A 15,086-nucleotide genomic window follows, 5' to 3' on the forward strand; every position below is an offset into this window, starting at 1 on the left:
TATTTTACCAGGTTTTATAATGGCTATTCTGGAATTTAAAAGAGTTATTCCACAGTAATCAGGATGCCACCATAATAACTTAACCTAATATCTGGCTAAACAAAATGCACAATAATTTCCAGAAATCTGAAAGCATGTTCAGTTCAGCTGGATGGGTCTGTGATAGTTCAGTGTTCTATACTAGGGGTCGGCTAATTTATGCTACAATGGCAAAGCTGAAGAGTAGTGAGAGACTGTATGACCATTAAAGCCCTGCAAAAAAGAAGAAGAGAGAGAAGAGGAAGGAGAAGGAGGAGAGGCAGAGGCAGAGACAGAAGCTTTCCTATCTCTTGGTCTATCCCACTGTACTGTATTTACCTGCATAAGCTATTCCAAGTCCTTTTTGGAATCAGGTAAGAAAGCCTATGACCAAACAATCACTTTCCAATAGTGGCTCTTATTTCTTACCTCCTTGTTGAGATGTGTGGGGATTTTAATGCAAGAGGTCTACAGCTGACAATCTCTGTCTGTCCACCAAATAGCTGCCCTTTTACTCAGTATGTTGATGGGGTTATGATTTGGACTAGCTGGAGGTAAATCAAGGCAAGGCTGGGACAAGCATGAAGGGAGAATCCCGGATGAAGGCATCTCCCCTGTGAGGAGATGCATTGGTTCCACCCCATCCGACCTCTCTACTTCCACCAGGTTTGTCACTGGTGGTCACCTCCAGTGCTCAGGCTGCAGAGCTGTCCCCAGGCAGACCTGAGAATTTGATTAGTTTTTCCAGGGCCCAGCGATATGGCCTATGATTTGTGTTGGTTTCAAGGGTATGATGTGGAAGACTGTGAATAGATAGATAGATTGGGACAAAATTGTGACTTCCCCTAAAAATAAATAAATAAATAAAAAGAAAAACAGCGACCCTGAAAGACCCATATTTGGGTAAGGGCACCTCCCCTGACATTCATTCTCAAAAGACATCTCATCGTTGAGGTCAGTATTAGGAAAGTTACCGTTAACCGCCCTCCTTTCCCCTCAAGTGTTACTTTCACAAGCATGCCACAAGATGATAAAAGCTATAAAAATGCCTTTTTACATTCACTGTGCGAACATAATAGAGAATCAATAACAAATAAATTAATTCTTCTATATAATTTAGTGGTTTTTCCTATGTAATGCAGGAAAATCACATTAGAAGACATGAGAGAAAGGTAATTATAAAGAGTAGGACTGATTGTATTAACTCCTCTAAACAATCCTCATTAGGCTGGCTACTTCCTGTCTGACACACAGTCTCTGTAAGAGTCATAAAGAAAAATCTGAGAACATCTTCAGCCTATGGTTTTCCAGGTGTAAAAACATTCCCTATTCATGGAAGAGAATGGAGTAATCAGACTTCATGGCTTCAATACTATTTATCTCTATTGTACATACATTCCAACAGAGAGATTATCCTCATCACAAAGAGTAAGAAAAAAATCAATTCACTTTAAAATTCATGGTAAAAAGAATTCGATCCAATAACGAATTTCTAGATTGTTCTCTACATTATACATTACTGTGTTTCCCCGAAAATAAGACCTAGTCAGACAATCAACTCTAATGCGTCTTTTGGACGCATTAGATAAGACCCTGTCTTATAGTAAAGTAAGACCGGGTCTTACATTAATTTTTGCTCCAAAAGACACACTAGAGCTGATTGTCCGGCTAGGTCTTATTTTCGGGGAAACACGGTATACACTCAGATATATTCTTAGTGAATAAAGGGTATGACCAGAAGGAGGAGATGAAGTGGAGGCACACAAAAATAAGACAAAAAAATAAGACAAATTCTACATTTAAATTCTCAAGGATGCCAAGCGTGCTCTTTTATGATAAATAATAAACTACTCCTTGAGGTCTTAAATTTCTTTTGCCATGAAAACAGGACAAACCAGAATTAATCTGAATTAATCCTACAGCAATTTCTAGAGAAAGAAAACTCTTAGATGCTGTATCCTAGTTCTCCCACTCAGTCGTGGACGAGAGCTTGACAAAAGTCAAACATCTACCCTTTGAGTTGCTTATGTCCAGGGATACTCCAACTGGACGCATAATACAAGTGGCCTGGAAGAGGCTGCAGTGTGTAATGGCATCTAACTTAACTTACTTCTGTAAAGAAAGAATTTGTTTTTGTTTTCAGTAAGCGTAAAAAAATATAAGAACAAATGTTCAAAGGAGGCCTGTGGTACGGATGGTAGGATTGAGTGGGGTCGAGGGCTGGGAAATAACACACCTGCTGTTTTATTTATGACGTGTTAATTTGTAGCTTTGTAAAGTCACTTATTGAAATAGTAATTAAAGAGTCACATAAGGGTAAACAATTGTAGCAGGGTAGATGAGGAGCCCCTCCTCTGGAGCTCTGGTTGATAACACGGAAGGATGACAGAAGAAGATTTTGGTAAATTGGAGAAGAAACAAAGACCGCGAGTATATATGACCATATCATGCCTCCCAAAACATAGAGTTAATATTAGCAAAAGAAAGATTCGTATGTCTTATAGATCCTTATCGACTCTAAGCTGCCCCTATCCTTCAATCCCCACCTCCTACCCTCCACCAACACATAGAGAAGGATCTAAGTTCTTTAGAGACCCTGACTTCTTTCTTCAGGCTCTTTCCCTTCCATGGCCTGGTCTTACCAATAAGAAAACCATACAAAACCACCTGAGTGTCAACATAACCAGAGGCCGAGTAGAAGAATCCTAGCAGGAGAGTGAAAGTAGGCAGAGGTTTAAAAGATCAAGGCTTAATCCTCTCTCTCTCTCTCTCTCTCTAATTAACTCTTTGACATCATTTCTTTTGGCTCTACCCTTGGTCCACTCTGCTCCAGCCATGGCAGCTTCCCTGCTGTTTTGTGAACACTCCCGTACTTTCCTGATTCAGGGCTTTGAGACTTGCTTTCCTTCTACTTGAAGTGCTCTTCCCCCAATAGCCTCAGGGCTCACTCCTTCACTGCCTTCATGTCTCTGTTCTAATGTCACTTCATTTGTGAGACCAGACATCTTCAAAACCCATATTAACACTTGGCATATAACAACATATTTTAAGTGTAAGCTCCACGCATATAAGACCTTCATTTTGTCACTGCTCTAATCCCAGCGACGAGTAGATAGATGCTCAATCAGTATTAGGAGAATTAAAGAGGAAGAAGTAGCGAGGCTAAAGAGAATATACTCTCCCCTGGATACAAACCAGGGTGGCTTTTATATGACTGAAAATCAATCAAAGGTGAAAATAAAAGAAATATTTCCATGATTCCCTGGACTCAATGTGTACGCTTGTTTATTCAATAGTTGTTTTTTTTTCTTGGTAATGTAGTGTATGGCCTCACTATCTCAACATTTAAGGACATAGCCAGGGATTATAAAACAATTTCAATCCAATACTTCTCGAAGCAGTAACATATCATTTGGAAATATCCTAGATGGACAGAATTGTGTTTATTTTGCTGACATTATTACAAATCTTTCATCCATTATTTCTTTTTAGCACAGAAGATGTCTATAAAGCAGGCACTCTATTTTCATAAAAGTTTAATCCTACTTTTTATTGTCCTGGAGTCAGAGGCCTTAAGATCACGTCCTTAGTAACTATCATCACATAGAAAAAATAGGATTATCCCCATTTGGAGAGGTTACTAACTGGTAGGAGTACCTATCTGACTTTTAATACCTGATTCCTATCGTGTTTCTCCAAAAATAAGACCTAGCCAGACCATCAGCTCTAATGCGTCTTTTGGAGCAATTAATATAAGACCCGGTCTTATTTTAATATAATAGGAGACAGGGTATAATATAATGTAATATAATAGCAGGTATAATATAGTATAATATAATATAATATAATAGTGAGTATAATATAATATAATGTAATATATATAATACCGGATCTTATATAAGACCGGGTCTTATGTAAATTTTTGCTCCAAAAGACGCATTAGAGTGGATGGTCTGGCTAGGTCTTATTTTCGGAGAAACACGGTATCTCCCATCTAGTGTAGAAACAGATCAAGAACAGACAGGCCAAGCAATGAAAAAATGAGCTAGACACCAACCCCCCGTTTCCAAACTCTGAAAGAAGAAAATGTAGAAAGTGCAATGGCCTCCAAGTATTGCCAAAGGCTTTAGTTAATGTTTGCAAAGAATTCTCAGGATGAAAGCCACCACAGAAGAGCTAAATCTTACTATCACCATAGCTGGAATGCTTTGCTCATTTTTTTTCATTCTAGTGGCTGTGATATCACTTTGTGATTTTAATTTGAATTTCTCTAAGGATTGATGATGCTGAGTATCTTTTTCATGTGTTATTAATCTTTGTATATTTTCTTTTGTAAAGTGTCTATTTGAGTATTTTGCCCATTTCTAAAGAGTTGTCTTATTATTGAGTTTTAAGAGATTTTTATCCCAGATGCAAGCTCTTTGTAGATATATATTTTGCAAATATTTTTTTTTCCAATTTGTGGCTGGCCTCTGATTTAATTAACAGTATCTTTTGATGAGCAAAATTTTCAATTCTGATGTCTAATTTATCAACTTTTTGGTAGTTTGCACTTCATGTGTTACCTTTGCTTAAAACAAATTCACAAATAGTTTCTCTTAGAATTTTTGGTGTTACTTAATTCTTTTGTTTAGGACCATGATCCACTTAGAATTAATTTCTAAGTGTACAGTTTGAGATAAGGGTTAACATTCACATATTTTCCTTACAGATATTCCACTATTTCAGTAGCTTTTTTTTAGAGACTATCCTTTCCCCATTGAATTAGCTCAGTAACTTTGTCAAAAGTCAATTGATCATATAAAGGTGAGTTTAGATCCAGAATCTCGACTCTATTCCATTTTCTATCAACTATTTTCCCCCTGAGTTTGGGTCATGCTCTCCTGTTTCTTTTTATGTCCAGTAATCTGATTAAAAACTTAGTATTGTATGTCATACATTGTGATGACTCTTTATCCTATATTGTTCTTTTGAAATTTGCTGGTTTTCCCGTTTCATTATCTGATAAACTTGCCTGGACTCAAACTGAAAAACCTGTTTCTCTGTAGAGAGCTGAAATTTTTTCTCCTTTTTTTTTCCCTTTTACTTGGATCTCTGGGGGAATCTCTCTTGTGCCCGCATAGCTGTGTGATCAGCCAACGATTTCAACAGAGGCTATACGCACAATTCAAGTCAGTGGAACTTCTACACTCCGCCAGCCAAACTGTGCATGGAATCAAGACTTCATGTAAATTTGCAGCAAATAAGCAAGTCTCCCCAAGTGTTCAGTTTTGCTTGTGCTCCCCAGGGAGTACCATGTGCACACACGCTGTTTAGCAATCAGCCACGAATGTGTGGAGATCATTTGATCTCAGCCCTTCTAGTGCTTTCTGCTTCCAAAATCTCCCCCTTAAATTTCTAGCTGCTTTGATATCCTCCCAAACCAAACCAGCCACCTCTAGCTAGTAAACCTGTGGGTTTTTAACACCAGACAGGTGGGGGTGTGGGGGATGGGGAAGGGACTACCCTCAGGCAGGAAGCATCTCACACACTGCAGTAGCTGTTTTTTATAAGAAAACAGTTTCAAGTTCTTTGATCATTTTTGAAATGGTTGCATGCGATGATTTTTCCAGTTTCATACCTTTTTTTTTTTTTTTGAAGTGAGACTCACCCAACTAACTGAGGCAGGCGGTCATAGTGGAAATAGAATTTTAACCATATTTTAAGCACTTATGAATACATTATCATTATCTCATTTATCATTACATGAAATCAGACAAATTACTTCAAGAATTAGCCAACCACAGCAGGAAAAAAATTTCTTGGTTGCAAACATTAAATTTCAGATCCAATTTCTATAGGGTTTTGGTAGAAACAGTAAAAGAAAATCATATAATGAAGGTGACCATGGTCTGTTAATCCCACTAAGGTCTTTAAACTATACACTACCTACTAGGAAAATATGAAATACATCAAGTTTTTTTAGACAAAAGCATAGATTCAATTTAGACCCAGACCCCTGATGGGAAACAAAAAGCAATATTGAGTACAGAGTATCTCTCTTCAAAGGCAGAGTTCATTTTAATTTTAAGAAAATTACCTTGAAGGCTGCTAAACAATGAAGGCTCAGTAAGGTCATCACAACTGCCAGAAGGATGGTGGCTAAGTTCCGCACGTCCCATATGGTCTCTACCAGGGGAATACTGCCGACCTGCCAGTCATAGCACAGGGTGACAGGTGCAAGCAGAAGCCACACGTTGAAGGCCAAGAGGTAGGAATAGGTGAGGAATCTACAAAGAGAAGAAGAACCGCTGAAACATAACTCAAGTCCATGACATTTCGTAAGCAGTCATTCGCTATGTTTGTATTCAATAGCATTTTTATACTGCCAACATTATCTTACAGAAAAAGACAAGGTAATATGGAACATCAGTCATTCCTTCACTCATTACATTGATCATTTTGGAATATATCTAATAGGTTCTAGTCATTGTGGTATATGCTGGCCTTTCAACAAGAACTAGTTTTCATGACATATACTTAAAAATTATCCTACAAATAAATGCATTATAATCCGAGATAAATGCTATGAAGGACAAGTGTGACGAAAGTATACTCATGTGATAGAAATACTGCATTGTTGGGTATGATTTCCTGGGTGAGATATATCTGAATTGTTCCTTTTTAATATTGCTCTGAATCCTGTAGTAGATATGAAAGTATTTATTCATTTTTATAACAGACTGATTAACATTTTATAGCAGATTTACCCATATTGAATTATTTCAAAAAAATCAAAATATCTGGGGTAGGGAGATAAAGTCTCTTATTCATAACTGAAGGGACTAGCCTTCAAGAGAAGGCAATTACAGGGCCGGCCTGGTGGCTCAGGCGGTTAGAGCTCCATGCTCCTAACTCCGAAGGCTGCCGGTTCGATTCCCACATGGGCCAGTGGGCTCTCAACCACAAGGTTGCCAGTTCAATTCCTCGAGTCCCCCAAGGGATGGTGGGCTCCGCCCCCTGCAACTAAGATTGAACACGGCACCTTGAGCTGAGCTGCCTCCCGGATGGCTCAGTTGGTTGGAGCATGGGCTCTCAACCACAAGGTTGCCAGTTCGATTCCTCGACTCCCTCAAGGGATGGTGGGCTGTGCCCCCTGCAACTAGCAACGGCAACTGGACCTGGAGCTGAGCTGCGCCCGACATAACTAAGACTGAAAGGACAACAAGTTGACTTGGAAAACAGGCCTGGAAGTACACCCTGTTTCACAATAAAGTCCTGTTCCCCTACCCCAATAAAATCTTAAAAAAAAAAAAAAAAGAGAGAAGGCGTTGTCCTTGCTAATAGAAATAGACTGCTGGTCCCAAGGAAGGAAAATGATGAAAATAAGGAAAATAATATCCTGTTTCCTGGCTGTGTCTAGGCACTAAGGTAAAATGGAAAGCATTCTAACTGACCCTCCCTTTCGGAGTAAAAAAATTGAACATTAAAATTTGTTCAGTCAACACAAATTCATGACCCTGGAGAATTTCAGAACTCTCAGCACGTGACCAACTCCATCCAAACCTCTGCACTAGGAGACGACCAAACTCTAGCATGGCTGGCTCCCAGAAGCATAAGGCCATATCCTAGGATGACACCAGTTCCCGCCTCCCCCCACCCCCACCCCGCCGCACTCCTCCACCCCCACCATTAACATGCCTGGAGAAAGCTCATCCTTGCCTGGAGAATTTACCGTTTGTTCTAGCTACTACCTGATGACAGGCCCCTGACCTCCCTTTCTTAGAGTGTTTACTTCATAGGGCTTACAATTGTGAATCTGTATCTCTTACAAATCAGAAATGTCTTTCAAAAGGACCTGAGAGCCACTGCATTAAAATGTAACCACACAGGGGCTGTCTTCCAGTCTCTGTGGGAGGATAGAATCCTAACTTCAAATACTGTCAACCGGCAGACTTAGCCAGCCTAATCACATTTACACTGACCAACCCTTTGTCTTTTGTCACTTCTCTGACTCTGTCGAGCCCCAGCTTAACCCCCTCTCTCATTCTCCTTTAAAAATGCCCAATCACCTCTGCTCAAATCAGAAGGGTGCTCAGCTCTTTCCCCTGCTGTCAGCAGTTCCTGAATAAAATCAATTTTCACTGCTTTCACAATGTCCAGCTGTGTTTATCTTGGACGTCCTATGTGGGGTTAAACAGAATAATTAGATACACTCCTTGTCCTCAAGGAATGTACAAACCAACGGGGAAAATAAGATGCACAGAATTACAGAGGCAGAAGGAGATGAGCACCATAAGAGTGCAGAATGTGATTTTAAAAAATCCTCACCCATTTGTCAGATTCTTTGGGAGGGTCCTTGGATTGGCAAAGAGCTTACATGAGAGAATTTGTAAGTTACCTTCCAGTGTGATGAGTCAAATCACCTTGAATTCCTCTCAGCAAGTAGCTACTGGTTTGGAACATCCTTCCCAGACCTTCCCAACTGATCTCCTTCCCTTTCCTCCTAACCCTCCAAGGTTGGCAGGGGAAAACCATTAATAGGGATCAGGTGAGGCTCAGTGATGGGGATTAGTCATTGTCCCAACTCTCAAACCTGAACAGAGAAATGGGTTGAAGGAGTCGAGATATTTCAATGGTGTTTCTCAACCCTCTGCTCTCTGTTGTTGTTTTTAATAAAATGTTAATGTACCGGTGGTATAGTACCGTAAAATGTTAATGTACCGGTGGTATAGTACCGTGTTTCCCCGAAAATAAGACTGGGTCTTATGCTAATTTTTGCTCCAAAAGACACATTAGGGCTTATGTTCAGGGGATGTCATCCTGAAAAATCATACTAGGGCTTATTTTCCAGGGAGGTCTTACTTTCGGGGAAATACAGTACACACTGAAATTTTGATGAAATCCAAGTTTTGTTATTTAACAAAACTGAAAACAAAAAAATTTCCATATCTCTTTTAGCCTTGGGCCGAAGGATTGCCTCAGGAGAACGCCAACCTGATTGGGTCACTTTGGGTTTCTTTTTCTCACAGAGCTTCTAAGCTAAAGCTACCGACTTTTTTCTTTTCTTTTCTTTCTTACATTTTTTAAGCTCAGCAAGATTCTCTGTGACTTAGCTTTAAAGAAGAATGCTGAACCATCAAACTTAGCATTCTTCTGAATATCATGCAGCTTTGTCTCTCAATTACACTCCAGGTCTTAAAAACTACTTTAAGAAAGAGGGTCTCTACTTCTTGATATAATAGTTATAAGCAATGATTACATATGGCTGCAAAAATTATTACGTGAAAAGCTGCACTACTTTATAATCGATGGATCAGGCTAAATCAGGTGCCTAGAACTTACTAATCAATTTTAACATTACAGAAAGGGAAACTAACAGTCAGATGTCCTCCTGATGGATGTACACACCACCACCTATGAAGGAGTCTTGTCAAATAAATAAATAAATACATAAATAAACTTGAATCTGCTCAAGCTCTTTATTACCAGTTTACATCAAACAGAAAACACTGGAACATGCTAAATGACACCACAGGGATGCAATGTGCAAAATCCAGGATGTTGCAAATCCCAAAGAACAAATGATGGCAGTTTCTTCAACAAATAATGGGGGGGTGGGCGGGGAACGGAGGCAGGGAAGGTGGCAAAAGGAAAAAGGTACGCATGCATTAAAAGAGACTTAGAGACATAGCAAACAACTGGCAGATTTTGTTTAGATGCTAATTCAGACAAACAGCTATTAAAAACAACTACTTATGAGACAGAGAAAAATGGAAACACTGATTGAATATATCATATTAGAGAATCAATGTTAACTTTTAAAGTATGATAATAGTATTGTGGTTATATTTTTAAAGGTCTTTGTCTTTTAGAAATATATTCTATAATATATGCAAATGAAATGAGATGATGTCTGGGATTTGCTTCAAAATGATGGACTGGAAACAAAGGGGAAGAAGTATGTGAGGATATGAAAGAAACAAGATTGGCCATGAGTTGTGGAAACTGGATAATAAGCATGGAGAGGGTCTTTATGCCATTTTCTCTACTTTTGTACATATTTGATACTGCATATAATAAAAATTTGTTTTAGGGGAAAATATTGGAAAAGGCAACAGCATTGCAATGGGAACAGTTTCTTATGTCTTGCTGCCTCTTAACCATGGAACAACAGCAAACACTATGCAGAAATTTTTATGTTAATGTTAAGTTTACATTTTATTCTTGCCAGGCAAGTTGTTCTCAGTTTCTCATATTTTCTAGACTTGCTATACTATGCTGACAAAAAGCAAATATAAAAAATCATATTTTTTAAAAGTTACAATCTCAATGTAATTATTGAGGTATTTTTTTTTAAATGCTCATTGTGACTTTTAATACAGATTGTAACCCAAATAGGTTAAAAAAGTAAAGTAAACCACAGACTGAAAGCAACTTCCCTTCCTAGAACACTAGGAAGTTCGAGACTATTAACTTACCCCAAGACTATTAATTTACCCCTTCTAATGCATATGAATTATCCACAGAAACCCAGAGATATCACCTAACTTCTAGTGCATACGAATTCAGGTTAATGTTGCTTAAAAACTACTTGAAATACTGAAACAGCATTGGAAAAGTTTTGCAACTTAAAGAAGCCACTTGGAATCACGCCAAAAGCTAATTGCATTTTAGGGGGCTAGTCGAGCGAGCTGTAATCAGCAACTAAAGTGTTTCTTTTTAACTCATTGACTATGAATTACATTTCAAACTCATCATCTTATTTATTTCTGCTAAAGTTTCAGAAATGAAATATGTTGAATAGCTCTGCCCTGCTGGGTTCTCTCTTTTTTTTTTTAAAGCAGGAGCAAAACCAAAATGAACTATTTACTAATTTTCTACCATGAATTCTGCTAACAGGAAAGCTTCTAGAATATCTTGTCAACAAAATGGAATATACAGGAAGCCAGGAATTCAGCTTAAACAATTTAGTCATGTATTTTCATTGATAAACCAGGAAATACATGAAAGGGAAAGGAAAGAAGAGGCTGTGGGGGAATTGGCAAGCATCAAATAGCACCTAATGAAAGCAGGTGGCTCTTTAAATCTTCATTCTTATCAAAAAAAAAAAAAAGAAAGAAAAAAGAAAGAAAGAGAAAGAAAGGAAGATAGAAAGAAAAAGAAAAGAAAGAAAAGAAAAATTCGTATGCTTTAAGTGCAAAAATATACATAGATTTTGTCCTTTGCCTTTGAAAAAAAATCTTTTTGGCTAAGAAATAAGGTAAGCCTAAAATCTTTCCTTGTCCTAGAAAGATGTCTATAATAGGTACATATGGAAAAATCACATACTGCAAGCAGAACGACACAGCACTTGCTTGTTTTATATAAAACTGTTGCTGCTCAAAGGATCCTTCTTTTTCATTCACCAAAAGATGCTTCATTATTTCATTATATAGGACATTGGGTTGACTATACCCACATTGCATCCTGTAGGGAAGGGCATTGGCTAAACTGTCAATATGCCAGCCTTGATGTAAACCACCTTTGCCACCACAGTGGCGCACCCCACCCTGCCCTGACTCTTCCTCTACCCACTAGTTTCAGTGATCTGTCCTGCCCCTGCCTAGGATGTCCCCTATTTTCAGCTCCTGAATTACCACTGATGCTTCAAAAGGGTCTCCACAGTCTCACTGTGGCTGAGCAGTAATGAAAAGCCCTTTCCAGGCATCACCTGCTTATATCACCATTCACATCTTCTCCTGCCTTTCACCTTCCCCAGGACCAGCCAAAGAGAGCTACTTCCTACACTACCCTTCTCCACACACAGGAGAGCCTCACTGGAATTCAGTAAATGTTGAATAATCGCTCTTTGCAGTTTTCCAGGTGCTGAACGGTAATAAGATCTAGTCCCCTATCTTCCAAAAGGGCATTTTCATAGCATTGGTGATGAGAACACATACACTTATTATATGGTTGAGTAACAGTGAAATATAAACATCAAATTTCAATGGAGTTCTAAGAAATGATAGATGAAGGAAAAATGAAGGATTAAGGGATGACATCCTAGAATCTATGCAGAATTTTAATAGGTGGAAAGATGGGAGATGGAGTGTGCAGGGTACCAAATAAAAACGGCTTCAAATTGTAAATGAACATGACTTTCTCTGAGGCCAGTGAATAATAGGGGTCACATGAGAGCACAGGATTTAAAATGTGTCATGTAACATCTTTTTGCATGACTCCTACTAAAATGTCTAAAATGAAAAATACCACGTCAAAGGTTGGTGAGGATGTGAAGAAACTGGAACTTTGAAACACTGCTGTAAATTGATTAAACCACTTTGGAGAACTGTAGGCGGTTTCATGAAGGCATATGCAATGCCTACTTCATGATCTAGCAATCCTAATCAAAACAGCTCAATTAAAGGCAGGGTTGTTTCTAAAAATTCCCATAAGAATCTGAAGATAGGAAAGTAAGAGCAAAACCAGGCTTCTTAGGAACCAAAACAAGAAAAGAAGGCAGCACCCTCTCCGTGGGCCACAGGTGTTCTTCACAGCTGCCCTGCTTCTGTTAGAATTTGCTCCATCTCCTCTCTGCTCATGGACCTCTCATTCAGGATTTTCAGAACTGAGGCTGAAACATGGCCATCAGGGCGGCTCCAGCCTCTCCCTTTCTCTTGTCTTCACACACCTGTCACTGCCAAATGCCTCACTCTCAGGTTTCAAATTCCTGAGAGCAAGCACCTCATTGGCTCAGCTCATCCTTTAGAATCAAGTCCCCCAGGTCATTGACTTCCAACTGCTCCTGACCCTTCCGCTCCCAGCATGGGTGTCACTTCCTGTGACAACGTCCCTGTCACAGCCCCCTCCCTAGACCCGGCGGGTGTCCTCCTATGAGCTCCCCCAGTCCGGGGCTTACACACTGCCCTGTAACTGCTTCTTCATGTGCCTGTCTTCCCACCGAAACAGAGGCTCCGTGGGGACAGGGCTGTGCCTTGCGTATAATTATTTCCCCAGCACTCAGCTCTTTACATGGGTGGGTTCTGTGCTTTTTAAGAGATGAACCTGATATTAAAGTCATGCCTACAAATATGGAAATATTTGAATTTTATACTTTTATTATGGCTTGAGGCAACCATATTATTTTCCTGCAGTCCTGTGAAAGACACCTGCTAGGTTTCCAGTTGTCCAGGCATATCGCAGAAGGGTGCAGACTGAAGACTGCTTTTGTGGAGCCCCTCTCCGCACCCAGTGCTGTGCCAGCTTGTGGCACACCATCACGTAGTGAGGAACGTATGAGTAAGGGCACTGCCCCTCACACGTCCCAGAAGCATCATTATAAAGCGAGGCCAAGCGAATTTTTTTCTTATTTTGCATTAAACTGCAATTAATATAGTTTGAATGAGAACTCTTGTTGCCATGAACTATAAAGTGAATCTGAAACCTCTCTGACCTTTTTAATGCACCATTAATACAGTTAACTTTCTTAACTGAGACAGCATCGTCAGAGTAGAAAAAATGAATTTCAACATCTAAGACTATCAGCAACAACTTCTTATCCACGTATCTTTACGAAAGCAAATGAACTCTTCTGCAAAATAAATGACTTGGTTCGTTTCTTATCTAAGGACTATATCTCTCTGTAAAGTATTTAACATCTTTATTTCAAACCAGTGTACTCTGTCTCATGGAGCACAGGTTTAGCTTCCATGGAAAAACCACGTACGGACGGTTTACTGTGCATCAGGCACAGGTTTCCAGATTTCCATGCACGAATCCTGATGCTATCCTAACGAGCTACATCCAGTAACGTGAAAAACTCTTTAAACATGTGCAGCATTTTCTAGCTTACAAAATATTTGCATATAAGGATAATGTGATCCCAGCACAGTCTCTATGAAGTGGATATTGCCCTCATTTTTGCAGTAAGAGAAACAGCCTTAAGGAGTCTGTCGCTTGTTCAATGTCCCCCACCACGAGCCCATCGAGAGCCTGCACACAGCACACGGTTTTCTGGCTCCACATAGGATTTTCCACTGCCACTTCGTTATTAGCGTAGAGAACTGAAAGGAAATCTGATGGATCAAATATTGATATTCCGCGGAGAAGAACCTGCCCGAAACTCTGACTGCTTATTCCTTGAACAGCCCAGATGAACCTGAGCTTTTATTTTAAAAAACCAAACAACAACAACAACAACAAAACAACTTTAGCTTTTAGTGAAGGCAGGGCTGACATAAATTTAACACCAGTGTGTAATCTCCTATACAGCACAATAAACAGAGGATTGCATTGATTAAAATGTTTGTTCGAGTACCACATAGCAAGAAATAGAATCCTGAAAGAAAAACACGGGCTTGGTGTTTTATTCATTATGAAAAGCAATTTTTGCCTTTCTGTTCTAATGTTAGCAAAAAATTAAAGACTTTCTTCTTTCATTGTTACCTGCTTCTCAGGGATTTACCATCGTAATAAAAACACAATATGTAGACTTAAAGAATTACATAGTTTTCTTCAAGCAGTAAAGTGTCAACAAGTGATCCAGACCAGCATTTTCTAAGAACTGGCCCTTAGGCCAGAGATATAATTTGCTACCTCTACAAGCTCCCTCTTCTGACTCCCTTCTCTTTCCCCTTCCTTGTGTTTCTCCCCCTCTTTCCCAGGGTCCGAGACAAATTAGATAAATTACTATTACATAGTGTCATTTCAGTTGGGAAAACTACACTCATCCACCTTGATAATCCCTTTCATCATTTTCTGATTTTCTATGAACAGAATAGAAAATACATTATGGGGACAACAGCCCCTTTGTAGAGCGCTCTTTAGCCACAGAGGACACAGTTTATACTTGAAGATTTCTAGAAGGGTAACATACGCTGCCCTCCAGCCACACGTAGGTTGCTGGTCAAATTAAGATTCTCTTCCCCAACCTTGCGCCCTATTCAATCAGAATGTCTGCAACATGATCCAGGAAATCTTCATTTTTTTACATGCTACCTGGGTGACACTATTCACTCTAGTTTGGTAATCACTGCTTTACAAAGCAGAGTAACTTCAGTTTCATTTCAAAAAACACATGTATGAAGGACCTCCTAATACAAGGCCCC

General features: G+C 39.3%; 1 protein-coding gene across 3 annotated transcripts in view; it reads right to left on the bottom strand.

Annotated features, from left to right (window-relative positions):
* TMTC1 (transmembrane O-mannosyltransferase targeting cadherins 1) overlaps window positions 1-15,086 on the bottom strand; it is a 232,797-nt gene that overhangs the window by 101,433 nt on the left and 116,278 nt on the right. For all 3 annotated transcript variants that reach the window (XM_033116672.1, XM_033116673.1, XM_033116674.1), the window contains one exon: window positions 6,098-6,287. In XM_033116672.1, coding sequence (XP_032972563.1) covers window positions 6,098-6,287 — 190 coding nt within the window. The remainder of the gene's footprint in view (window positions 1-6,097; window positions 6,288-15,086) is intronic.

This window comes from Rhinolophus ferrumequinum, chromosome 10 (assembly GCF_004115265.2).
Source record: "Rhinolophus ferrumequinum isolate MPI-CBG mRhiFer1 chromosome 10, mRhiFer1_v1.p, whole genome shotgun sequence".
Classification (NCBI taxonomy): Eukaryota; Metazoa; Chordata; class Mammalia; order Chiroptera; family Rhinolophidae; genus Rhinolophus; species Rhinolophus ferrumequinum.